At 45.2% G+C, this 26021-nt stretch overlaps 1 protein-coding gene across 1 annotated transcript in view; it reads left to right on the top strand.

Moving 5' to 3' along the window:
• Positions 1–528: 528 nt before the first annotated feature.
• The window catches only part of ST8SIA2 (ST8 alpha-N-acetyl-neuraminide alpha-2,8-sialyltransferase 2), a 389812-nt gene continuing 364319 nt past the window's right edge, over positions 529–26021 (top strand). Inside the window, exon 1 of the mRNA XM_086958094.1 lies at positions 529–1103. Coding sequence (XP_086814220.1) covers positions 1006–1103 — 98 coding nt within the window. The 5' untranslated portion in view covers positions 529–1005. The remainder of the gene's footprint in view (positions 1104–26021) is intronic.

Here is a 26021-nt window from a genome sequence, read left to right as displayed (position 1 = left end):
AAGCATTCATAATCCCGGCTCGTCCTCCGATGCCCCCAGTGGCCACCTGGGCACGGCCTTTTTCACATATTAATTCTAGACATACTGGAGTGATGGTTCTGCCTGTTGGACCCTGGATGAGACTTCAACGCTTCGCGAACCCTTATTTTTGCCCAAGAATGAGATGGCCATAGTCCATATTCCCTGCTTTTTTTCCCCCTGTGGACCAATGATGACTGTTTCGCTGGTTCGTAGATTCATTCTGTCCTAACACACCTTCCTTACATTCTTCCCGAGTTCTTCCAACAAACGCATGAGCTCCTTGAAACAAGTAGGTGTGTGGCAACGCACTCCCCTGAAAGAGGGGTGAATGTTTTCGCCGGCATCCTCCCGCATTTACAAAAATTCCCTGACTTCTCCCCTCCTTTCTTTGTTTCATTTTTTCCATTCAGCCCATAATGTTTATTTCCCCTCCCTATCCTACGGTCGTCAGTGGGCTGGGGAGGCATCACAAACCCACCACCCCACCCTTCCTCTGTAAGCGAAGGCAGGCGTCACTTCATCAAATCTCGATTTCGAAGCAGCCCTTCCAGGAGGTGCCATTACTCGCTCACTGTCAGACAAACTTTGAGAGAGAGAGAAAGGACATGCTGCGAGGGACAGGCGCCAGAGAGGGATTGTTGAGAAAGGTAGAGAGGGAGCTGCTCTGTTTTCAGCGTGTTCTTTGAACCCCCTACCTCCCTCTCTCGGTCTTGAAGGCGGCACCGTGCCCCCGCAGGAAGGTTTGAAGGAGCTGCCTGCACACACACCGGGAAGAGCCGAGACCCGCGCAGGGAAGAGGGGCGGGAGGCAGTAAGACAGCTGCCCTCCTCGCGCCAGAGTCGGTGTGTGCTTCGCAGACCACCGCACGCGGACCGGACGCAGCGCGAGCAGTCTGCGAGGAGAAGGAGAGCACGAGAATCCCCGCGCGGCTCTTTTGTTGCCAGGCTCAGCGCGCGGCGCGCCCGCCTCTGTCCGCTCTGAGCCATGCATCTGGAACGGAGGCGCTGGATGCTGGGGGCCGCCACCCTGCTTGTCATCGTTCTCATTTTCGCAGACATCTCGGAGATTGAAGAGGAAGTTGGGTAACTATACATCTTCTCTTTTCTCTTTGGGTGGGCGCGCTGCCTGCGCCTCCTTGATGGGGAGGGGGCTGCAAGGAGAGTTTCTTTGTCTTTGCCATTGCCTTTGCATGATGGACTGGATTCGATCTTTGTGGTCTTCGAATAGTTGTCGTGTAGTCTTAAACCGCTGTGCTCTTCTGTATGGGACAGGGTGAACGCCGGATTCAACTCCAGCCCTTGTTCCAAGTCCCTCTGCCCCAGCCTGTTTGTTCTCTCTGACAAGTGCTCCTGCCCGCTCTCTAAACTTAGAATTAGCCGTTTTAAATGGAGGTTTTTACTCGTCCCTGTGTCGTGCCTTTCTGTTCGTTTGCATGTTAAAGGCACTTAAAACTCATTCATATGTTTAACGAATGATACCCGCCTTTTCAACTTTCTGCTGCTGAGAGGCGTGGCTGGTGGCGGGGCATATCCCAAGGGATAAAGGCTAATCTAAGCGGAGATCAGTTACAGTGAAACTTTATCCATCCAAAAACCTACTTCATGCGCCGTAGTCCAGAGACAAAGACTCACACGAGCTATAGTGAAGAATTCTCATAACTGCAAAACACTGAAATCTGTGACATATTCAGTCTCTATACTGATCAGACGATGCTCGCCTTTATGACGGGAGAGCTTTGTCCGCCCCTCTGTATGATACTTTCCATCGTGTTTGCAGGACACGCTCTCTCTATTGTTTCACTTGTTTGATTTGTTTGTTTTGCTTGTGTACTCTATTTAAACTGTATTTCCCCTGGTGCCACAAGCGTCTCATCCGCACTGGGCGCACTTCGTTCTGCTGCCTGCACCCCCAGTCCCATGAGACCGGCTCCAACAGAAGCGAGATACCGACAGCTTGGAGCCTTGTGTCCCGGGAGCTGTCTGTGTGATTTCAGTGTCATTGTATTCTCTGCTCAGTTGATTTAGGGGTTTAATGTTCATCTGGCCATGTCTTCATCTGGTCCCCTGGATACCAATGCTCTGGTTGGCTGTTGAGGGGCTCAGGTGCACCAGCTCGACTCTTCAGTTTCCTGTATTCCAATCCCCTACATACAGCTCAGGCGACAAACTGGCATTTATTCTTTCTGTTTTATCATATTGTGAAGACAGTTTTTAAGATTCACAGTGGTGTTGGCAAGATAAGCAGGAAGACCCATTATTATGTGGCTTATAATTTGGTAACATGTCCATCAATTCTCACGGAAGTCTGTCGTTGTGAGGAGGAGAGGTTTAATTTGGAAGGTTGGTGGGTATGGAAAGTCGACAGGCGAATAGTGTCCCATGCTAAAACACAGCAGTACAAGTGCACATTTTTGTGTGCTTTCTTAAAAAAAAGCCATCCTGCTTTGTTCTCCTATGTGTCGAAACATCTTAGAGACATAGCAATTACACAATTATGCAAACTTATCTTCAGCTGCCCAAAACAGGCTACCCAAGACATTTCTCACACGAAGATTCTTGTTGGACAGTTCTACAGTTTCTACTGATTCCAGTTATTGACATATCTGTTTTTCGGTATCAACTAAACTACAGTGGAGAAATTTCCAGTTGATACCAATATCTTCTTGGAACTAGTAATTGGTATCCTAGGAAGTCTATTGTTTTCAGTTGGTATCTTTTTCGATTCAATTGAGTTTCCCCTGTTTTCCTGCAGGATATGGGCTGGCCAAGGTCCAAAAAGCCCATGTACCACAAATAATTTCAAGATAACCCTTAGTAAAAGGTCAACCACTAGGGTAAAAATATGTACAGATTTTGGATCCAGAATGTTTAACTTATCTGAGGTCAATACAAAAGCTAAGATTTACAACATATTGGGCACATTGCCTTTGATTGATGCTCAGTTCATATTCAATTAATTTGCTACCATAATTGACATTTCTGGCATTTGTCTAGTGCTCTGACTTTTGATTATGCAAGTGCCTGGTGACTGAGTGTTCGACCTATTGTCCAGCCTCCAGTGGAACATCAATTCAGAAGGGGTGTTCTAGTACACTGCAGAACTTGATCAAATTCCTATTACATTGCAATCTGCTTGGAAGGCAATTCTATAACTAGTGGCAGAATATAGATATAACATTGCCTCTTATATTATTTTGTGTAATTTACAGATTAGAGGGAGCTTTCTATGTCTCAATGACACCAAATGGAAATTGATACTTGTATAGCGCATTACTCACCCGCAAGGGTCTCAAGGCGTTTGTATGAATACCGCTGTGGAACTCATCCTGGCTTTCCCTGTGAGGCGTCCACTCCTGGACACCCCCAAGGTGGAGGCCAGGCATCCTTAGCGTTGTGGGGGCCGTTGTGGAGATTAAGCAAGCTATTGCCCAGAGTTGCAGAGTGGGACTCCATGATTGGAATAGGCACCGAGGCGAGAATTTTCAGGTCCGTGGAATTTTGAGCCCAAGACCCGCCGAGGCGGGGAATTGAGCCCTGGTCCCGGGCTAGACCTCTGCATCAGGGTCTGCCGCTCTAATCATTGAGCCACACTTCTCCACAGAGTTTCTGCTTTAGGTTGGCGCCACAGATATTACAATTCCATGGCCACCAGCCTTATGGACAGCCTCATATCCAGCAAGCAATTTAAGACCATGGAAGATGTCTTGCCTTCTACCTTGCCCCGGCACATGCAATGGCAACATTCATAGATTTCCAGTTGTCACTAATGTTCAAAGTCCTTCAATTGGTCCAAGCAGGTAACATTACAGGTGTCTTTTGATCATTGAAATATGAGCCACACATGAGCAAACTCATTATCACTCTGCAACTTACACACAATCAGCAAGTGTGTCTCTGAACTGGAAATAATGCCTTAAAGTTACTTTATGGACACATATCATTCTAGCACTATACCATAAGGTACATGAAAATGCTGTCATCTCATATGTTCCATCAATTCATAGATCTCTGGTCAGGCAATGGGGAAATTATCTGCCAACCATAGTTCATAAGACAGTGCATGGGAGCCGATTGTGTAGAGTAAGACGAAAAAAGCTCTTGGATGCCCTTACTTAGTGTGGTGATGCAATCGAATAATCTACAGTTAAAGAAACATCTAAAACTAGTATGTGCCTACAATCCTGAACTTCATGAACTGTGCCTGACTACTGCATGAACAGTAATTCCAATTGAATTGGTTATTGATAGCTTTATGTACATATTTTGCTTTCATTTAAAAAGCCTGTTTCGTACAAACATTAGGAAATCACTTTCTCATCAAACACCAAGTGCACTGGAACTTTCTGTGTCTGAAAGGTGAAATGATCGCACAATATAAAGCACATTTTTAAATATAAAGAAAGTGCCTATTTTGACTTTATAATAGCTCTGCCTCACACTGTTTGTGGCATCCATTTAAAATTATTAGGGTGTGAGAAGCACGAGGCTCAGGAAGTTACAGAAGATACCTGTAATTACAATTCGTCAGTTCTCTTCAAGCAATCAGTCAAATACACAACTAAGAGTGTTTATCACACAATAGCCATACCTATTTGCTTTGCCAATGCTGAGGAAAAAGTAAAAAAGGGATTGCTATCTGTAAAAATAAACGCATATAAAAGTTTAATAGTTGAATGTGACAAGTAGTGGGACGTTTCAGATGTAAAATAGTCCATAATGCTTCCACTGGAAACACCTAGAAGGCAGACGGATTCGGAATGGTACACCAAACAAGCAGCCAATAGCATGGAGCGAAAGAGAAATACTCCTCTGGGAGGAGCCGAAATGCACTTTAGGTATATTTCTAACAATTGGCAACAAAGGGACTTGAAGACAGCTGTGCTATCAACCCACAAATAAAAATAAGTGTAGCACTATGCTACACAGATTAGAGACTCTTATAAAGGATAGCAGCACCTCATCAAAAATCATGTTTCCCTCCTCTGCGTTCCCTGCCTCATTTTGAAAGCAGGGGAAGGTGGATGTCTTTTATTGTTAAAGCCACCACAATCGCCAAGAAAGGGGAAGACAGATCTGGCAAAGACGATGCTAGCAAAAATGATGTCGGATTATAACATTATATTTGCAATGTGTACTTTCACCCAAGTCTTGAATCTCTTGGCACTGAAATAATAGCTGTTTATTGTTAATCAACTCAAAGGTACTTACATCTGCACAAATTAGGGTGGATGCCAACTCCCTATTTCGAGCGGGTTCGTTTCTACACAAGACCATTGCCTAAACCATAATTGTGGCCCTTACACAGTAATCCCCCAACATACAGTGGGAAAGACCTCTTTGAGGCATTTTAAAAGTTGGTACCGAAGATCTCCCCCCACTTAAGGTGTACCTGTCGAGTGCCCTGATTCACAACAGTGTTTCCACTATTTTATCATGGCACGCTAGAGCTCTTGCAGTAGACATTTTCTCCTCAGAAGCTTTTATTGCCTCCTGGGCAGATATCACCATGTGGGGAAAACCCTCCTCAAAGTCAGAGAACTCAAAACTGTGAGGACCATACTCAGCTGGTATGGAAGATGTATCTCATTTGCCAAAATGCGAACATTACTGCAAGTTAACATTAGGCTGTTAGTCCCAGCGTTTTATACTCCATTGAGTTTTCTGAGATGTGTACATGAGAGTAAGCAATTGCTGTCAATATGAAAGCGGATATCATGCCATTATCAATTTTAGAACTTGTATTATTTGGAAGGATATTGTTTGATACTGTACAATTCCTATGGGTTTAAATACAAAGCCGGTGGCAGAAAAACACTGATCGATTCAGGTATAATGTCTCTTAATGCTCACATATGTTGGGTTTTCTCTTTGGTTAAGAGCTTGCTTTGTTCTGAGAGCATCAGACCCCTCCTTGGCTGTTCCCCCGTGGTTCATGGTTATTCAGTTTTATCGTGTCCTGTGCATTTTATTGAAACATGAAAATAATTTAAATTGAAATCCACAGAGAACCTACAGCCTACACTCCCCATTTCTCATTACTTTGTTATTGCACTTAGTAGCCTCTGGGCAAAAATAATCTTTCTTCTATAGTTATATGGAAGGGCCTTTAACTGATACATTAAGATAGTGGAATCAACACAATGGATTGGCCACTTTGCGGCTTGTTTATCTGAAAGTTTGGATACTGTTCGAAGGTGAGAAGAAGGGTCGAATATTCGCCTCGCCTGCAGAGTCTCCAGAATGTTCCGTCAGAGAAAGTAAAAGAGTAGCTTATTGTATCTGGAGGAACCACTTTGAAATAAGGAATTAAGGGCCTCATTAGGATGACGGGCGGACTTTGCCCGCCCGTCATCCCATCGTGAATCGGGACCGCCCGCTGTAAGGGCGGGGGTGCTATTAGGATGTGCCCGCCACAGTGGCGGGCACATCCTGTATTTTCAGCATTGTGGCGGGCGGTGCTCTCTGTACCGCCCGCCACAATGCTGAAAATGCACTTTCACATTGTCATTTACAAAGCGGCAGGCACCGCGCGGTGCCTGCCGCTTTGTAAATGACAATGAAGGGGGGTACCACAGGTACCCCCCATGTACACCCCCCACCTGTACTTCACTCTGGGGGCCCGCAGGGGCCCCCAGAGTGCTCTGGACTCATGCAATGATCAATGCTCAGAAAGCGAGATGACAGAGTGAAAAAACATCTGCAAATAGTGTGAAAATATATTTACCAAGAATGTGTGAAGACCAACCCCCTGGCCAAAGGGCTGGTAAGGGTCCCCCAGGATAGGTCAGGTGACAAAGACTTCAGGACAGGAATCAGGAAAGGATATATGATCTCTCTAGAATACCGACTGTTTTGTAGCACTTCTCTCTGACACTCTCTTCCTCCTTGAGATTCTTCTGTGATCTTCTTATCTAACCCACTTAAATTAGGATAGAAGGTTCGGTATTTGGTTCTTCATCAGTGTTAGATCTGGGAATCTCTAGTTGGCAGAGGTAGGTACCAATGTCCAAATAGGGACCCTTGCTTCTAGTCAGGGTAAGGGGGATACACTCTTTAGATAACCCCTGCTCATCCCCTTGGTAGCTTGGCACGAGCAGACAGGCTTATCAAAGGCAATATGTAAAGTATTTGTACCAACACTCTCAGTAACACAGTGAAAACACTACAAATGGACTCCACACCAGTTTAGAAAAATAAAGTTTCTTTATCTAAACTACACATTACCAAAATGACAAAAATCCAACATACACAGATTAAGAATGAAGGACTGGGTTCTTTAAGACCCAGCGGTGCCAGGGCACAACACCTGAAACCTTCGTGGGTAACCTGCTCCGGCGTACGAATTACAGAGACACGGGACACTTCCTTCGACGTCAAAGATTCAAGGTTTATTTGCTGCAGGGAACACAGAGATCACGGCAAGTACACAGCGTGCAACTTGGGGAGACTGCTTCAAATTGGTTCTGTGGATCGCTCCTTTTATACAGTTTTTACCCATAGGATTATATTGAACACAAAAGTTTACAACCCGGTTCCCACCATTATCCCCCAGAGGGGTCGCTTTGGTCACTTTGAAACACATGAGGTCCGGAACATAAGTGCGGAAACATTTGGCGGTTCCCAACTGTAAAAACCATCTTCCCACCATTAGCAAATTCCAATCAGCAGTAAAACAGATCGAAATAGGAACAAGGACAGGTGTAGAGGAAGACGGAGACAGTGGGGAGATCGGAAAGGGTGTAAAAGGGGAGGTGTCGGGAAACACGAGATACAGGCATCAAAGGGACGTGCCTAATGAGATGCACGGCTGAGACAATAAGTCCGTGCGGCAAGATGAGCCTCGAGCGGCGCCATCTGCCTTACAGTAGCAACCCCCTCGTCATAAAGACACTCACAAAGAACATGTGTCCTCCGCAGATATCTTGGGAGTCCCAGGGTCGCGAAGCGGACAACGTCCGTTCGCTGGCTACTTGAGGGCAAGAGACAAAATGGATGCCGTATCTAAGAAAGGAACCTGTGGGTACAGATGAAAAACCCACATAACAAACGAACGGTTTAAGTTAGCACAGCGAAACTGCGCACACTTACTAAACTCGTCATTTGCGGTTCATAGATACCAGACTCGACCATATTCGTGCGAGTCGAAAACACCACTTACAATTGTCACGGAACCTCAGACGCTCCTTTTGCCCTCATGTAGGCAAGCACTAGTCGGAATCATATTCGATATTCATCAGACCATCGAGGTGTTGCTGTAGCATAGCTCTGTCCAACCGAGTCCCCTTGGTAACAGATGGTTGTCTCATACACGTTGTAGCACAGAGGCCACATAAGGCAGGACCACACTGTACACAAAGGCAACACGTGAACAGGAACACTACAACGACTCCGATGATCATCAGAATCTTCCAACCCCAAGTCGACATCAGGCCCCAAAACCATCCAAGTAGCGTCCAATCCCCTACATCCACGTGTATGGATTCGGAGATCTTATGCAACCTCGAGATGGCTTGATAGACAGTAGGAGCATTATCTGGAATGAAAATGCAGCAGCTCGAATGGATCACCTTACATACCCCACCTCGATCTGCTAAGATGACATCTAAAACCATACGGTTTTGTAACGTCATAAGTCTCTCCGCCTGAAGTTCTGTGGTGATATTACCAAGGGCACTGGCAGTAATGTTAGCTGTCGATTCTACCACTCGAGTCAACTGTCTCAGGTTCCTACTATTAACCATAGGTCCCCAAAACGGGAGGAAACCCTTGAAAAAGTCTCCTGCCTCTTGACCGGCAGTATCCTCTTCACTAATTACGCCTCGCACAACTCTAGTCTTATGATAATCGGCATCTACAGTGAACGTCGGAGGCAACAGATTTGCAATGAAACATGAGCCCATGAAGTCAGCGGGCAACCATGTGTATGCACGATCATAGCAGATAAAGTATGTACCCTTGGCAGCCAGAAACACAGGGGACGAGAACATCGGCAGAATGTAATTTTCAGTGCAAGCACTTGCTCCAAGTCGGGCTTGCGATCTTCGGCCACGACCCATAAGACAAAAATTACCAGTGTGGGGTACGACCCATATCGGAGGCGAGCTTTTAAGCTGCTTCTCGCTAGTGAACACACTATATTCACCTCTACTTAGGACCCTATAGGCCTGTACCTCTTCTTCGGGAATAAGCGAAGGATCATAGATCTCACTATCTAAATCCTCTATTGCTATTGACAAAGGTTTTTGATACGAGGTAGGACCAGAGTAGGGGGAACGTGGTTCTCGAATGGGGTGGAAACCCAGTGCGCTTCGAAACATTGTTTGAAATGCTCGAGCTGACCCTTGGGAACTATACGGTAACACCAGATATGGAATTCCCTTATCCGTAGTGTGTGGCATCAACCCACACACCCAACAATTAGTAGTGTTAACCACTAACTGATGCTGATGGAGGAGCTGAATAAAGGAATTGTTGCGGAATTCTACACGTCTAGCCTGCTCGTGTTCAGGTAAGATATGAAAGGAATGGGGAGAAGCAGTAGAGGTAAGATTAGGGTAAGGAGTAGGAGTAGGTGTAGCAGGTAAGAAGTAAGACATCATGTAATACACCCCACCCGCCAATAATGCAGAAGCAGTCAAAAACAATACAAACAGTTGGAATATGAAACATTTGGTACGACTGAGTTGCTGCAGCTTGAATCTGTGGACTTGAGCCCCCTCCAAATCATTCAGCTTCGAGAATGCCATTCCCTACGACCGTCCGCAACGTTTCTTGACGCACTTCGTTCTGTGCAGCAATAGTCAATCCCTAGGAGTTCCTAGGAACCGACGGCCTTTAACCTAGCGTCAAGACCTACTGTCCAGAAGGAAGTACGCGCGCGGCCCTACGGCCTTCAATGTACAATATGTACGTATGCAAAAACAAAGTCTCTCAGCTGTAAAGGCAAAAAAAGGTACAAGGAGTGAAGCTCAAAATATATGTACAAAAATGATTACAGTGATACGAAAGTTCAAAACTGATCACGGAAAACGGGATAATGCAGTTGTCGATACGGCAAGGCAAAATCTTTTTATTTGTCCTTAGTGCGAGATCGCAAAAAGTATCGGGTTTTCCCAGGACGTGTCTGCTCGTCAAACAAAGGATCCGTTGAAGAGACAGCGTCCTGCTGATCAGTTGAGTGTTCTGGTCTTGAGTCTATTGATGCTAATTGTTCAACAGTGTCTTTCTGCTGCGCTGAGGATTCTTCAACAAGCTGTGCGTCGCTAAAAGGCACAAACGCCGGCAATGTTTCTGTTTCAGATGACGCAATGCCTCTCCTTACCCACGGGTCTGCCGGCAAAGGGATGGGGACTCGTTTGGTGTGCGTAGCATGCACCCAATTCTTACGTCCCTCAAGACGAACGGCAGTCCTCGTGGCCAGGAGCACTTGATAGGGTCCGGTGAACCTCGGGTCCAGGTTATTTTTGCGTGAAAAGTTCCTTGTCACCACCCAGTCTCCGGGCTGGAGCTGGTGGCCTGGACCCTCTGTCTGCGTCGGCAATGCGTCGTAAACCTGTTGGTGAATTAACCTCAGTTTAGCAGTCAAGTCATGTAGATAATCGATCAACATTGGGTACTCAAGATCAGAAAACATTCCTGGCCTAGGAACCCCCCACACATTCGCAGGACGGCCGAACACTATTTCATAGGGACTAAGCCCTACTCGGGAGTGTACAGTCGCCCTAGTTGACAGTAATGCTAAAGGCAAAGCGTCAGGCCACGAAAGACCAGTCGTAGCCTGAATCTTCGCTAACTTTAGTTTAAGGGTGCCGTTGTACCCCTCAACCAATCCAGCTGACTGGGGATGATTGGCGCTGTGGAATTTCTGATTAATTCCAAGGCCCTTACACACACTCTTCATCACACTTCCAACAAACTCACTTCCGTTATCTGACCACACGACTCTAGGCATTCCATACCGAGGAAAGTATTCCTTCAGTAGGATTTTCGCAGTAGACAAAGCAGTATTGTCTTTGAGGGGATAGGCCTCGATCCATCGGGAGAATGCGCAAACCACAACTAAAACGTATTTCAGGTTATTGCATCGCTCCATATGGATGAAGTCCAATTGAATCACCTCAAAGGGATACGAAGGGGGAGCAAAACTGCTAGGAGGAGTTGGAGTTCCTTTGCCAGGATTGTACATTATACACACCATACAATTCTTCACCAGACGTTCAGCACATTTCGTAATGCCATCATTCTTCCACACAGCAGCCAGCAACTTACAAATACCTTTCGCGCTAATATGTGCTAACCCATGTCCCATTGTCACAACGGCCAGCACATACGCATCAGGCAACATCCATCTTTTCTGATCCGACAAATCAATCCAACAACCATTCGCATCCAACTTTCCCGTACTTTCTTTCCACTTCGTCTTTTCAGTCTCGGTGGCCTCATTCTGAATTGCTTTCACACTCTCGATAGTGTCTTCACACATACTCGATTCTGTAGGCCACCTAACCGAACTCGTCACATACATTCGAGTGCTAAGGTTCCGGGCAGTCTCCTTAGCAGTCTCATCCGCAAATGCATTACCACGACCAACATCATCCGTCACCTTACGATGCGCACTACACTTAACAATCGCAACTTGCGTAGGCAGAGTCAATGCATCCAAAAGATCATTCACAAGCTGGCCATGCTGAATCTTCGTACCGTGCGACGTCAAGAAACCTCTCTCTCTCCACAATCGTCCAAAGCTGTGAGCAACACCAAACGCGTATTGACTGTCGGTAAACACATTCACACATTTCCCTTTCGCTAACACACATGCTCTAGTAAGAGCAATCAGCTCCGCAGCTTGGGCAGAATTCTGATTCAACCTTGCAGTCTCAACAACAGTATTCAATGTTACAACAGCATAAGCAGTAGTCACATCGCCATTCGGCAACTTAAAACATGACCCATCCACATACAAAGTGCCATCCGGATCTTCCAATGGGGTGTTTTTAAGGTCCACTCGACCTTTTGTTTCCTCTTCAGTCCTCAAGTAGCAGTCATGTTCTGCTACTTCATCTGACTCTGTGCTAATTGGTAACAAGGTTGCCGGGTTCAGAACGTTACAACGTTTTATCTGAATGTGGCTCGCCAAGAGCGTCAATTCGTACCCAGACAACCTCGCACTCGTCAAGTGCTGAGTTTTTGTTCGATTCAAAAGAGTATCAACTGCATGCGGAACCATCACCGTAAGCATATTATCCATGACCAATCCTGCTGATTGTCGGATGGAGACCGCAGCTGCCGCTGTTGCTCGTAGACAACTCGGCAACGCTCTAGCTACTGGGTCCAAGGTCGAGGAAAAATATGCACATGGACGTTGCTTACCACCAAAAGGTTGCGTTAAGACATTCAAAGCACAACCTTCCCTCTCATGAACATATAACGTAAACGGCTTACTGTAATCAGGGGTACCTAACACAGGAGCCGAACACAATGAATCACGCAGTTCAGAAAAACTTTTCTGACATTCTTCCGTCCATGGTAAAGGAGTTGAAACATCCTTGCACGTAAGAGCCACCAATGGTTTCGCTAGCAATGAAAAATTAGGAATCCATTGCCTGCAGTACGACGTGATACCTAGAAAGGCACGCACATCTCTTTGGGTTTTTGGCACAGCCATTCGCGCAATCGCTGCAATTCTCTCTGGGGTCAATCTCCTTCCCTCCTTTGACAATAAGTGACCTAGATAGGTTACTTCTTGACAACAATATTGGAGTTTAGAAGGTGACACCTTGTGATTTAACTCACAGAGATGTTGCAGCAACGACACCGTAGCAATTTTACAAATGTCCTGAGTATCAGCAGCCACCAATAAGTCGTCGACGTATTGGATCAAAGCCGCACCACCCGGCAACCTAAATGCATCCAGTTGGCCCTTCAAGGCTTGACTGTAAATAGATGGACTTTCACAGTAGCCCTGAGGAGCGCGTTTGAACCTGAAGCTGCGTCCACCGAGAGAGAAACCGAAAAGGTCCCTGCTCTCTTCGGCAATCGGGATGCTGAAAAACGCATTTTTCAAGTCAATCACCGAAAACCATGATGCAGAAGCTGGAATCAGAGTCAGTAGCGCCGTGATGTCAGGCACAACAGGAAATTGAGGAACCACAATTTTATTTACCTCCCGTAAATCGATAACAAAGCGATAAACAGGCGGTTTGGAAGGATCAGTACGTTTAAGAATGGGCAGCACAGGGCTGTTGCACACGTTTCCCCGAGTCTCTTCAATAACATCTTTCTCGATCAGATCATAGATGATCGCCAACAGTGCTCGTTCACCATCAAGGGAGATACGATATTGGGGAATACGTGGCAGTCGCACATTAGATTTCAACTGAACAACATAAGGGGAGATATCAAGCAGGCCCACGTCATTTGGACCTGTTGCCCACAAAGACGCAGGAAGAGAACTCAATTCCGGTGGGAGCTTATCGAGGGACAAATACATAGGAGAGACAACCCTTTCTCCTAACGTAAGCTTTACACCCGCAGGAGAACAATACAGAGTTGCGTACAAACGTTTAAGCAAATCCAGGCCCAAAAGATTTTCGCCACAACCCGTGGTTAAAATCAAAGGAGCTTCTAGCTCACGTGGCCCAATTTGAAGGGGCAAAGGGCGCGAAACTGGATTGCTAACAGGGGCGCCAGAGAATCCAACGGAAACATTTGTTAAGCCAGACAAAGGTGCGCCAGGGAGTTTCGAATACATGATAGAACTTTTCGCTGCACCAGTGTCCAACAGAAAAGGCTCAACGACGCCCGATGTAGCAACTGCGACGTAAGGCCCTCTCTGATCAACCGGAACTGATACCACTCCCTCTCCTTGTCTTTGTCTGTCCTAGTAATTACTGTCGTCAATCCCCTGATCGACATAATAATCGTCTACATTGTACTGCGCAGATCGTCCATGCGATGATCCACGTTGATCGAAACAATTATTAGAAGTGGATGAGTTATCCGAGCGATCGTTCTGAGCACCACGACCTCTACCACGTGATGTTTGCTGCGAACCACCACGACCTCCTCTAGATGAGTTTCCACTATTACGTTCGTTTAAAACAGGGCAATTGAATTTAATGTGTCCCTCCTGTCTACAATAAGCACATTGATTGTACCCTAACGAGGATCTTTGGGAGGAGGAGTCATTACGAGTTTGGGATCTGTTCGATTGTGGCTGTGATCTATTCTGTTGCGAAGTATTCTGATTTGACCGCGGAGGATACGCTTGTTGCAACAACACTTTAGTTTTTAGCTCTTTCATCTTTTTATCAGCACAGTCGTTCTCTTCTTTCTCTCTATTCTCATAGTATTGTGCCGTAGCCAATATCTGAGCCGAAGTAGAAACGGCCCATGCACTTTCCGAATTTCTCAATTTATTGCTCAAGTCGGGCAATAAATTCGAAACAAATTTATCCACAAACAATCTCTGACCACCCTCCGTGCCCATATCCTGACCACTATGGTCGATGAATGCCTCCTCAAACCTCGTAAAGAAGTCTGATACACTCTCATCTTTCTTCTGCTTACAGGCTGACAACTTGTCCCAGTTCACCTTCATAGCTGGCATAAGAGTTTTCATTAGCGTAATAATCCTTTGAGGAAGGTCGAGAATCAACTGATCGGGTTTAGTAGCAGCTACTTGTCCGGCGTCTGCCGCTACAATGGCAGCCCAAGCACCACCTAATTCAGCCGGGTGATTTTCCTGTCGAATCTTTGCCCATACCGGTTGCGGTACAACATTGCCAAACAACATGTCGATATCGGCAAGATTCATAACCGTAGCATCTACAAGCTGTGATAATTCTTTGTAATACCCTGTAGGATTCTTGCGTGGGTCGGGCAAAGATTGCTTCACCTGTAACACTTCCGAGCGTTTCCATGGGAGATGTATCCATATTCTCTGGAAGTGCGCCAATGTCGGAGGTTGAGCATTTGGATTCGCTGGTATCCAAACCGGCGGAACTTCACGCATAGGATATTGGCCAGACTCGTCTTGTTTTTCAATATCCTCAACGAACAATGCATGAGGGATGGGAGCCGGACGAAGAGATAGCAATCGTTCAACAGCACGTCGAACGTTAGTATCCACTATCAGCCCATTTGCGAACTGAAGCTGGAGATCAGACAGAGCGGTGAGCACCCCGTCAGGCGCATCGGCCGCTATTTGATCATAAAGGAACTTACACATTTCGTTAAACACATATCTCTGTGTTGGTATATTGAATTGACAAAATGTTTCGAGGACAACACGGGGTGGACTTCTCTGAGGGTTTACCATCCAACCCATCGCCATATTATACAGCGCAACGCGTTCTCTGTTTCCAGGAAGCTGACTACGTCTCTGAGGACCATCGGAACCAGCGGACCCATGAACAGGTCCGAGCGAATGAAAGAAGCTAGCCGCAAGAGGAGAATTGCGACTACGAGTAGAGGGAGAAGAATAAGACACAGGGCTAACAAGAGAAGGAGTAGAAACAGTAGCAACAGCAGGGGTTAACAAAACAGGAGCAGTAGCAAGAGCAGTAGCGGGAACAGGAGTATGTGGAAGCGGAGGAGCAGTAGGAATAGAAACAGACAAAGAAGCAGGAACAGTCGGAAGAACGGGTGCAGGTTGAGGAACAGGCGGAGGAGGAATAGGCGGAAGAACAGGTACGGCAGGGACCACAGGAGCTGCGGTACCCTGTACGTACGGAGGTGGCGACTTCATAAGATAAGACATTAAGGGATCCTAAACTGGCTCTTCCTTCTTTTCCGACTCCGTTGGTAAAGCGGGGTAACATTTATCTACAGTCATACGCTGTAATCGGTCAAACACTTCCTTATCCTTAACCTCCTTATCTCGCTGAAATTGCTCTGCTTTCTTCACTATAGTAGCAACATTATCTCGCTGATTTCGTTTAGTCTGTCTGATTTCTTTCTGTCGGGCTTCTTTACGCCACAACCGAAAGGCATCAAACATGGCCGGCCTTGACTTTCTTTCGAACAATTTAATCTCTAGATTATCTAAGATCGGAGCTTCGAAGCTACCATGAGGCGGCCAACGAAGGTCGCCGTCCTTTTTCGTATATTTGATCCAGTAATCGTTAAAGGTAACTGGGCCTAACCCATGCTTACTATAGAGCTCATACGTGGGAGTTCCAACCGGAGGTATCGGACACGAGTCCTCCAGTCGGGAATCCATACCACAAGGTTTGAAACAACTAAACAAAGTACTGCGACCAGGCATCTTGCACACACTAGCCAAGTTTCACAAACTTCAAGGGTTACGGGATTTACCAAGTCCCAGCAAAGAACAAAACCCTCGGTTTTTGGCGGCTGCAGTCGTCAAACAACACAACAAAGTACGCTAGCAAAGTGTCACCGACAAAAACACTCACACAGCGCTAACAACAAAGACACTCGCTAAAGTGTCAACAACCAAGAACTATGGGAGCGACCCACAAATACTTAACTCAAAAAAATCGATGGCGTCACCAGGAAGGCCCGTCAATCGTCTCGCTATACCAAGGTCTACGCCAGGCGCCAAAACAGGTCTACAGTCAGGGCAGCAGTCCGTCGCAGCCGTCCGGAGGCGGGAATCTTCGCGGGAAAAGTCTTCGGGCCACTTATTTCGACAACAGGATCGATGAAGCGGAGTGCACCTTCCCTCGGAGATTTCACACGAAGTTCCTCACGATCGTCGGGCTTGGACCGGTACCACTGATGCAGCCCAACGTTGGGCGCCAACTGAAGGACTGGGTTCTTTAAGACCCAGCGGTGCCAGGGCACAACACCTGAAACCTTCGTGGGTAACCTGCTCCGGCGTACGAATTACAGAGACACGGGACACTTCCTTCGACGTCAAAGATTCAAGGTTTATTTGCTGCAGGGAACACAGAGATCACGGCAAGTACACAGCGTGCAACTTGGGGAGACTGCTTCAAATTGGTTCTGTGGATCGCTCCTTTTATACAGTTTTTACCCATAGGATTATATTGAACACAAAAGTTTACAACCCGGTTCCCACCATTATCCCCCAGAGGGGTCGCTTTGGTCACTTTGAAACACATGAGGTCCGGAACATAAGTGCGGAAACATTTGGCGGTTCCCAACTGTAAAAACCATCTTCCCACCATTAGCAAATTCCAATCAGCAGTAAAACAGATCGAAATAGGAACAAGGACAGGTGTAGAGGAAGACGGAGACAGTGGGGAGATCGGAAAGGGTGTAAAAGGGGAGGTGTCGGGAAACACGAGATACAGGCATCAAAGGGACGTGCCTAATGAGATGCACAGCTGAGACAATAAGTCCGTGCGGCAAGATGAGCCTCGAGCGGCGCCATCTGCCTTACAGTAGCAACCCCCTCGTCATAAAGACACTCACAAAGAACATGTGTCCTCCGCAGATATCTTGGGAGTCCCAGGGTCGCGAAGCGGACAACGTCCGTTCGCTGGCTACTTGAGGGCAAGAGACAAAATGGATGCCGTATCTAAGATGGAACCCGTGGGTACAGATGAAAAACCCACATAACAAACGAACGGTTTAAGTTAGCACAGCGAAACTGCGCACACTTACTAAACTCGTCATTTGCGGTTCATAGATACCAGACTCGACCATATTCGTGCAAGTCGAAAACACCACTTACAATTGTCACGGAACCTCAAGAATATGATTTTCAAAGAGTTCTAGGGTTTGCATCAAAATAATCCACAGTTGCATCACGTTTAGCCCAAAGTATCAGTAGATGAGACAAAGTTTCAAACGGAAGCTGCAGCGTTGAAAAACAAGCGATGCGTTACTCCCGAGACCCTGGGGAGGCGATGCTACAGCCCCGCTGGACGCAGCGGGCGTGTTACGATGAATCCGGTCTGTATGGGGAGGGACGCAATACCTTGTATGGATTCTGGTGCGCAGGTTCGGTAGGAAGCGTCTCACACCGGCACGATGCGACGATCTTCGGGATGGCGATAATCTCAGGTGCGGCGGCGATGCGCAGTGTCGATCTTCTCTTGCGGCCCCTCGATGCGATGGCTCTGCGACAATGTTCGCAGCGACGTGTTGCGGTCCGCAGGCAAGCGGTGCAGCGATCTCACCCAGCGATGACAGGATCTGCGACGATTCTCGCAGCGACAGGAAACTTCCCGCACAGGGGCGATGCATTCCGCAATCGAACGATGCGTCGGTTCTTGCAGCGGCAACAGGCGCTGCGACGATCTCAATCTTCGTGGCGGCAGGAAATTCCTCGCACTGTCAGGGATGCGCTACGCAAGCAAGCAATGCATGAAAATTGCAGATCTTCTTCTTTTCTCCTTGTCCAGCTTCCCAAACAGCAGGCAACAACTTCCAGAGGCCTCACAATTGGATCAAGCACTGTAGTAAGGGCAGAACTCACTCAGCAGAGTTCAGGGGGAAGCTGGGGATGAAGTCCTTTTGTTCCTGGGACTTCTTAACAGGAGGCCAGCTCTCCTAAGGCCATTGGAGATCTCTTCAAGCAATGGGACACATCACACAGCAAAGCCCTTCCCCTCTCCTTGGCAGTAAAGCAACTGCAGGTCAGTCCACAAGCACGCAGCAGGACAGTCCTTCCTCTTCAGTCTTCCAGCTTTCTCCTTGGCAGAGGTTCCTTCTTGATTCCAGGATGATCTAAAGTTCAGTGGTCCTGTACTTATTCCCCCAAAATCCCTTTGTGCAGGAGGGCTCTGAGCCCGGTCCAAACCAGTTCTGGAGCACTCTGTTTACATGACTCCTTCTTTCCTTTCACAGTGCAGAGCAGAAACATCAGACGCCCCACAGGAGGTGGGGCAGGCACAGTCCTATTCAGGTCCCAGGTGCTACTCCTCCCTCCCATCTAGTTGCAGATCTCTCTATTCACCACTGGGTGGACTCCTTCTGTCTCATGGAATCCCCCAGCCCTGTCACTTACAAACCAGACAGTCAATTCATAAACAGCCAAAGGCACACAGAAAGATCAGACAAGAAAGCAGCAATTGTGTAAAAGGGCCCCTTTCAAACACAGGATTTAAAAACCATCCTTCCTAAAAGATGTGTTATTAAATTCTGAGTTCAGGGATACCAGACTTCAATTTTCTATCTTGCTCCCATGGGAAGATATGCTGGTAAACATTATACACATCATTCCCCATTATAGCCTATGGGCAAGATAGCCTTTCAAAAGTGAAAAACGAAAATGGCTGTAATTCACTACCAGAGCATGTCACCCACACGAGTACATGCTCTACCTTTCACATACAATGCACCCTGCATAGGGGGTACCTTAGGCCTTCCATAGGGTTGTCCAATGTGCACAGAAAGGTAAGGGTTAGGCCTGGCCAGTGTGGACACTGGTCAGGTCAGCATGGCAGTTAGCAACTGCACACAGGCACTGCAGTGGCAAGCCTGAGACACCATTTTAGGGCTTCTCATGTGGGTGGCAAAATCAGTGCTGCAGGCCCACTAGTAACATTTGAATCACCAGCTCTGGCACACTCATTGCACTTTACTAGGGACCTACTGGTAAAACAAATATGCCAATCATAGATAACCAATCACAATAATAATTTATACAGAGAGCATATGCACTTTAGCACTGCACATCAGTGGTAAAGTGACCAGAGTCCTATTGCCAACAACCACAGATCAGGAAAAATAAAGGAGGAAGAAGCAAAAAGTTTGGGGATAACTCGGCAAAAAGGACCTTTTACAAACAATTAGCAACTTACAGCATCTCTCCCAGCACCAGCACCTCCCGCTTGTTTATGAATTAAAAGAATAAAGGCATTGTCTTCTACAATCAAAAATACGATCCTTTTCATTTTTGAGTTTGGGAAGTTATCCAAATACATTTCGAATTGCTTTAGATTATAGACAATCATTTCTTTCATACACTGTTTATTTGTGTTTTTTGGATGCAAGGCCATTTGTGTTGAATTGTTTTGTGGTGGTTTGCAAACTGCCTTTATGGGATGCATTTAGGTCCCATCCCAGGCCTGGTGCACCGAGTTATCATCATAATACTGAAGAATCATAATACTGAAGACACAATACGTAGTAATGACAGGTGCTGGACTGTTGTGCTCTGACCTTCGATTTGTGCTCTTACATACTAACTTAATGTAGTGTAACTTTACATGAGTGAGCCTGTACTCATGTTAAAGAGTTAAAAAGGCCTGTTCACTTCTACCGAACACTACACTGTATGCTGCCTCCACTATGCTTGTGCTACTTACTCCTGGCAAAGGCAGTAGCCCTTCACCACTTTTAGGGTAGCACTTTGGCTGGCCGTACCAGTGCAACAAGACTGCAATCTGTGAGACAGGCCTATGTCATTGCATGCATGCATATTACATGTTCGCCCATGACATCAAAAATCAGCTTCAGTGATTCAGATGCTGTTCTAGCTGGTACACTTAGACCAGAGTACACATCTGTCACCATGTAAGTGCTTTTCCATCCAAACAACCAGTCTATCCATCCTTGCTATTGTTGATGAGTGACATTATACCTGATGCAGTGAACAGGATCGGGAATGACAGGGAGAGTGGATTGGTTCACTTGATGTCAGTAACCATGATTGTAAGCGACTAGCTCATAGATTACCTGAAACTATGAAAAGTGGGTGTCTTGGTAAACAGACCGCTCCTCATTGTAGCAATGAGCAGCAAACATCATCATTGACATAACAATCTAGAATTTCCTCACAACCGAGGTGACCTTCCTTTGTGAAAAACCAGACTATAGGTAAATTGTTAACTGTGTTAAAATAAGGGCAAACCCTTGCAACATCCCCAATATCTTTACCAATGGGCACACTACTTATAGGAGTGTGACCTCTAGAAAATAGTACAAAATGGCATTAGAAAGAGTAAGCACCAAAGGCCGATGAAACCTCTCTGTGTAAGTCCCCATTGCAGGGCCAGTATTTGTAGTCAGATCTTCATGGTGGGCTAAAGCAACAGTATTGAAGTAACTGCATTAGTAGCCTACTTAGGAACATAGCAGTCTTGAAAGTGTGAAAATGTAAGACGGAATATTACAGGAATGCAACATACAACAATACAGGAATAGAACACATAGCAAGTTAGCTTCATGGAAGGCTCAGAAGCAAAAAAACAGATGGCTGAAAGGAGCAGACTCCAAAGGGTATTTTTCAATGAAACACAACTTGAGGATTTCTTATACACTACTGTCTCATGGAACCCCTGATAAGTAGATGCAGCTATGTTTGATTTGGTAAACAACCTTTACAACAAAACTTTTACAACGCACTACCATTACGACGCAACTTTTACAACGCAAACCATTACAACGCATTGCGCTGGGGAGTGCTCTAGGATAGGGAATAGGTTTAATGTACTATCCAACACCTTCCCTACAATCCACGGGGACTGGAGTTGGAATAGTAAATTAAACTATTCACTATCCAGTGCCCCAAAGCACTATGCGTTGTAAAGGCATGCGTTGTAAAAACCGCGTTGTAAAGGCATGCATGGTAAAAGCATGCGTTGTAACATCATACATCCGTTTGATTTGCTTAAATCAGTTAAATAGAACGGGGAACACCTGTTAGCAACCCTAAGAGAATGAAGAGAAAGTAATCGCGTCTGGAAAGAACTGTTCTCCAAAGCACCCATTATCTCATGACCCCATGCACCTCTATGCACATGTATTCGCTGACCCTACAAACACCAACAGGAAGCTAGCCACCAGATTGCTAGTAAGGAAGAGTAAGAGGGGATGCACTATTGACAATAGGGATGTCGGTGCTCAGCTCTGGTGTGCATGTGCACAGAGTAATTTGTGATGCCAGAAAGTGACACTGGAGGTCAGTACATTTCTGCTAATGCCGATTGCACTTAAAAGAAAAGTCACAGTCTGAACAAGATACCTCAGTGCAATGAACCATCACAAGAGAGGATCTGACCATTACGACTAAGCCAAACAGGATAGGACAGAGGGAAGACCAAGTTACTCATATACTTTGAAAATGTTTCACAGATTATTTAATTTGATTAGCATTTGTATCAGATGTCCACTTTGGTGTTTAATTATATTGTACTCTATTAAAAAATATATACAACAAAGTGAAATTATTCATAAATAAATTAATGAATTGCATCTAAGCAGTGTACTAAACATACAATGGAATCCATTTTGCAGTGTTACATGCTCCTCATGTCTTTTATTTTGGAGCAATGTCTCCAATATCATTATTTTACACAATAGGTGATGTTCTTTATAAAAGAGGAAGGTATTCTTTTGCTTTGGATGACTAAATTATAGGGTCTTTCCTTTCTACATTAGTTTAATTGTGTTCTATCTTTTGCTTCTAAAGGCATACATAGGATATAATAGATGAAAGACGTTAAATACTTCAATTATGAAATATATAAGATGTATTTTGGAACCAGTCATTTCCTCTGCCGCTTGCCTCAGTCTGGCAAACTGCCTATTCATATTAGAAGTTATCACGCTTTCATGCGAGCAGAAGATTTTCTATCAGAAAACCGTAGAACTGTAGCGGCAATGTACCTTGTGGATCTTCATGTCCACCTCTCTGCTGTGTTGCCCAAACCACTAATTTACAAAAGTGTCCTTTACTTTATGAAGTTTCACTTAATGATATTCTGCAAACCTCACCCTATATTCAAGTAGTTTGAGTACTTAGTTACACTCTGGCTGTTTTTTTTGTTTCTGGTTTTAGAAAATGTCCCTTTAGCGTATTTCTGTTCATGATCCCGGTATACTTTCTGAAGATAAAAATAGTGCATTATGCTCTGCTAGTTAACATTCATCTCTTAAGCCTTCCAGCACTCTTTTAATGTTTACTATACTCTCTGGATTATTTTAGGTGTGTTAGTGCTGCTTACAATCCTGGTATAAGGTACTGAACCCAGTATTAGAATGTATTTTTTATAAGAAAAGGTCAAGGGGAAGGATTACTTAGGTTCCTCTACTCATGATGCATCAAATAAAGTACCCTCAATCATAGATAATCAGGCAGTTGCAAGGATAAGAACAGTTCAGTGAAGGTATAGTCATAGAATGCCAATATTACTTACCGAAACCAAATCACATATCATGATTGAATTCTTCTAACATAAGGTATCTTCCATACAATGAAAAATATTACGTTCTTTCATAAACCTTTCAGAATTGCTTCTGAAACATACGACCTGCACCCAATAGGAATGGAAGAATAAGTCTTAAATGCACCATTGATATAATAGTTTCCAAACCAAACTTGGGGAATGAAGTTCGTCAATTAACTCACACAGCTGGATTTGCTTTGATTATGATTATCTTATCTAATAATGTTATATGGATTATGGGGTTTCATATGTCACCTTACTTTAGCTGTCGACATTTGTACATGCATTATGGTAATTAGAGCCATGTTTTTATTTCAAATAGGTACCTTATTTTCACCTGCACAGCTAAAAGTGAGTTTAAGTATTTGTTTCATCGTTCTGACTAACTGTAAGTTTGATATAGCTTGCTTCCTTTAACGATGAATAAATAATCCAACTCATATTTCCAGCTTTCTCTTATTCCTGTTCTACAGTTATGTTATTGTCCTTTAATGCAAAATCCACTCTAGGCACGCAAGCTCCGAGTTCTTCTTATTTCCTTCTAAATCATAGTTCCTACCCTAGGACATCATTGTCCTAAAACCATCATTCTTTCTTTCATTGAGGGTAGCTAATTCGTTTCATTTTTTTTCCTAGTGAAAGATATTTATTGTTCCATGATTCAATTGTACAAATAGCTTCTCCCTCCTATGCTTTGAGAATATTATCCCATGGATAGTCAGTCAGAATATCTTTATTCGACTTAATCAAAGTCATACAAAGAAACAAAAACAATAAAACATGACATACAGAGTATACTTAAAATTCCTAGCGTCTAAAAAAGCTTCAAGCTCAGTGTACATTATAAATACTATTTACACAATTTAAAAAGATACATTTGAGTATAGGATAATACATATAAAATCATTACGGTTAGTAATCTCTTAAGGCGGAGAATGGCCAACAGCTTTCACCCTTGTTGCGGCGACTAAAAAATTTGCAAGACTAAATGCTGTACGTGGGTTTGTCATGAGCTGTAGGAAGAGCAGCGCGGGGCGCACCTGTGTGAACCCTGCATATTTAAGTATGGGGAGCAAATATTTTTTCCTCTGCTCATGATAAAAACTACAGAACATGACGAAATGCATTGTGTCCTGCACTGAGAAATGATCGCAACTGCAGGGAGCGGCTAATTCTGGCTTCTGCCAACCATTAAAAGAACCTAGGTGAAAGTGAATAAGGTTAAACCTAAGTTTAGTTAATAAAAACCTATGGTAAGGGATTGTTACAAAACGGAGGTAGGGGGCCAAATAAGGATCGCTAACAAGTAGATAGTGAGCCCTTACTGCAGGTTTCTGCAACTCAGCTATCTCACGGCATGCTTCCTTCCTTTCTTTAAAGGCTTTTTTTGTGTAAGCTATATCCTGGGCCATGATTTTCTCTGGGCAGCAGAAAAGTTCTGGTCGACCCAGTTCTATAAAGGATTTACTTAAATAGGCCAGCCAAGGGATTTTACTGTAGTGATCCAAAGATAGGACATCCCTCAATATTTTGTGGTTTAATGGTAGATCAGCATTTAGCCACATTTTCAACCACAGGATCAGTGGTGCGGCACTTAAAAGATCCGACAGATATGGCAACCCCACCTCCTTGTGGATGGAATAGGTTGGGGTTGATTGAGGGACAGAGAGGAGAGATCTTATAAATCTATTTTCTACTCTCTGGATGGGGTCAAGGTTAATGTAACCCCACAGAGGAGAACCATATGAGGCGATGGCAACAGGTTTGCTCTTATAGATCTTCAACATCGCTTCCATGGGCCTGGCGCCAAGCTTGCCTGCAAAACCCAAGAGTGCGGAGGCAGATCTAGTGACTGCCAGCCTCTTTGCGCTTAACTGTGGGCCCCAGGTACCTTTCTGATCGAACAACACTCCCAGGTAAGGAAATGTGGTTACCTCAGACACAGGGATCCCACTACAAAAGAAAGATTTATGTCTTCTCTTCACGCACTCTTGACCCATTACCATTGTGTGGGATTTGGACGCGTTGACCTTTAGGTCCAAATTTTCCATAAAGGAACCAAAAGAATTAAGAAGGACCTGCAGGCCAACTCCCGTGCGGGCGATCAACACGGCGTCGTCCGCGTACAGGAGTGCCGGAATATGGGTATCCCCTGCACGTGGAACATCCGTGCCCTTGCCCCGCAGGTACGCTCCCAGGCCATTAATATAGATGGTAAAAAGCGTGGGGGCCAGAATGCAGCCTTGCCTAACCCCTTTCAGGGATCTAAATGAAGGGGTACACCTACCATTGTTAGACACGCGTACAGCTGCAAAAAGCTCCTGGTGCAATGAGGCCATGAACATAACCAGGGCTTCGTCAATTCCCAGATCCAACAGAATCGACCATAATTTGGACCTGTTAACAAGGTCGAATGCAGACGAAAGGTCCATAAAGGCCAAAAACACTGAACCCTCCTTAGCCACTGTGTATTTAGAGATGAGCAGATACAGGTTGATACATTGCTCAATCGTACCTTTACTCTCTCTAAAGCCATATTGAAGTTCGCACAGCCCACCACATCCCTCAACATTCTCCCTCAACCTAAATAAAAGAACTCTCCCCAGAATTTTTACGGTTGAGTCCAAAAGGGATATAGGCCTGTAAAATGCTGGGTCGTCCCGCTGACCTTTGTTTTTATAAATGGGAACGATGGTGGATTTGGCCCATGAGGCTGGCGCTGAATTATAGTTAACTGCGTTGAACACGTTGGACAACACCCTCGACCACATTTTAGGAGAAAACATAAAAAAGTCGGCCGGAACTCCGTCCGGACCAGGTGCCTTGTGTTTGGTGGTTTCCGTAAGCGCCCTTTCTACTTCTTGGGGATTAAAAACAATAGGGTTTACGGGCC

Source organism: Lissotriton vulgaris, chromosome 2_1 (genome assembly GCF_964263255.1).
Source record: "Lissotriton vulgaris chromosome 2_1, aLisVul1.2, whole genome shotgun sequence".
Classification (NCBI taxonomy): domain Eukaryota; kingdom Metazoa; phylum Chordata; class Amphibia; order Caudata; family Salamandridae; genus Lissotriton; species Lissotriton vulgaris.
The sequence above is the reverse complement of the archived record's forward strand: the minus strand, read 5'-3'. Positions and strand labels throughout refer to the sequence as shown.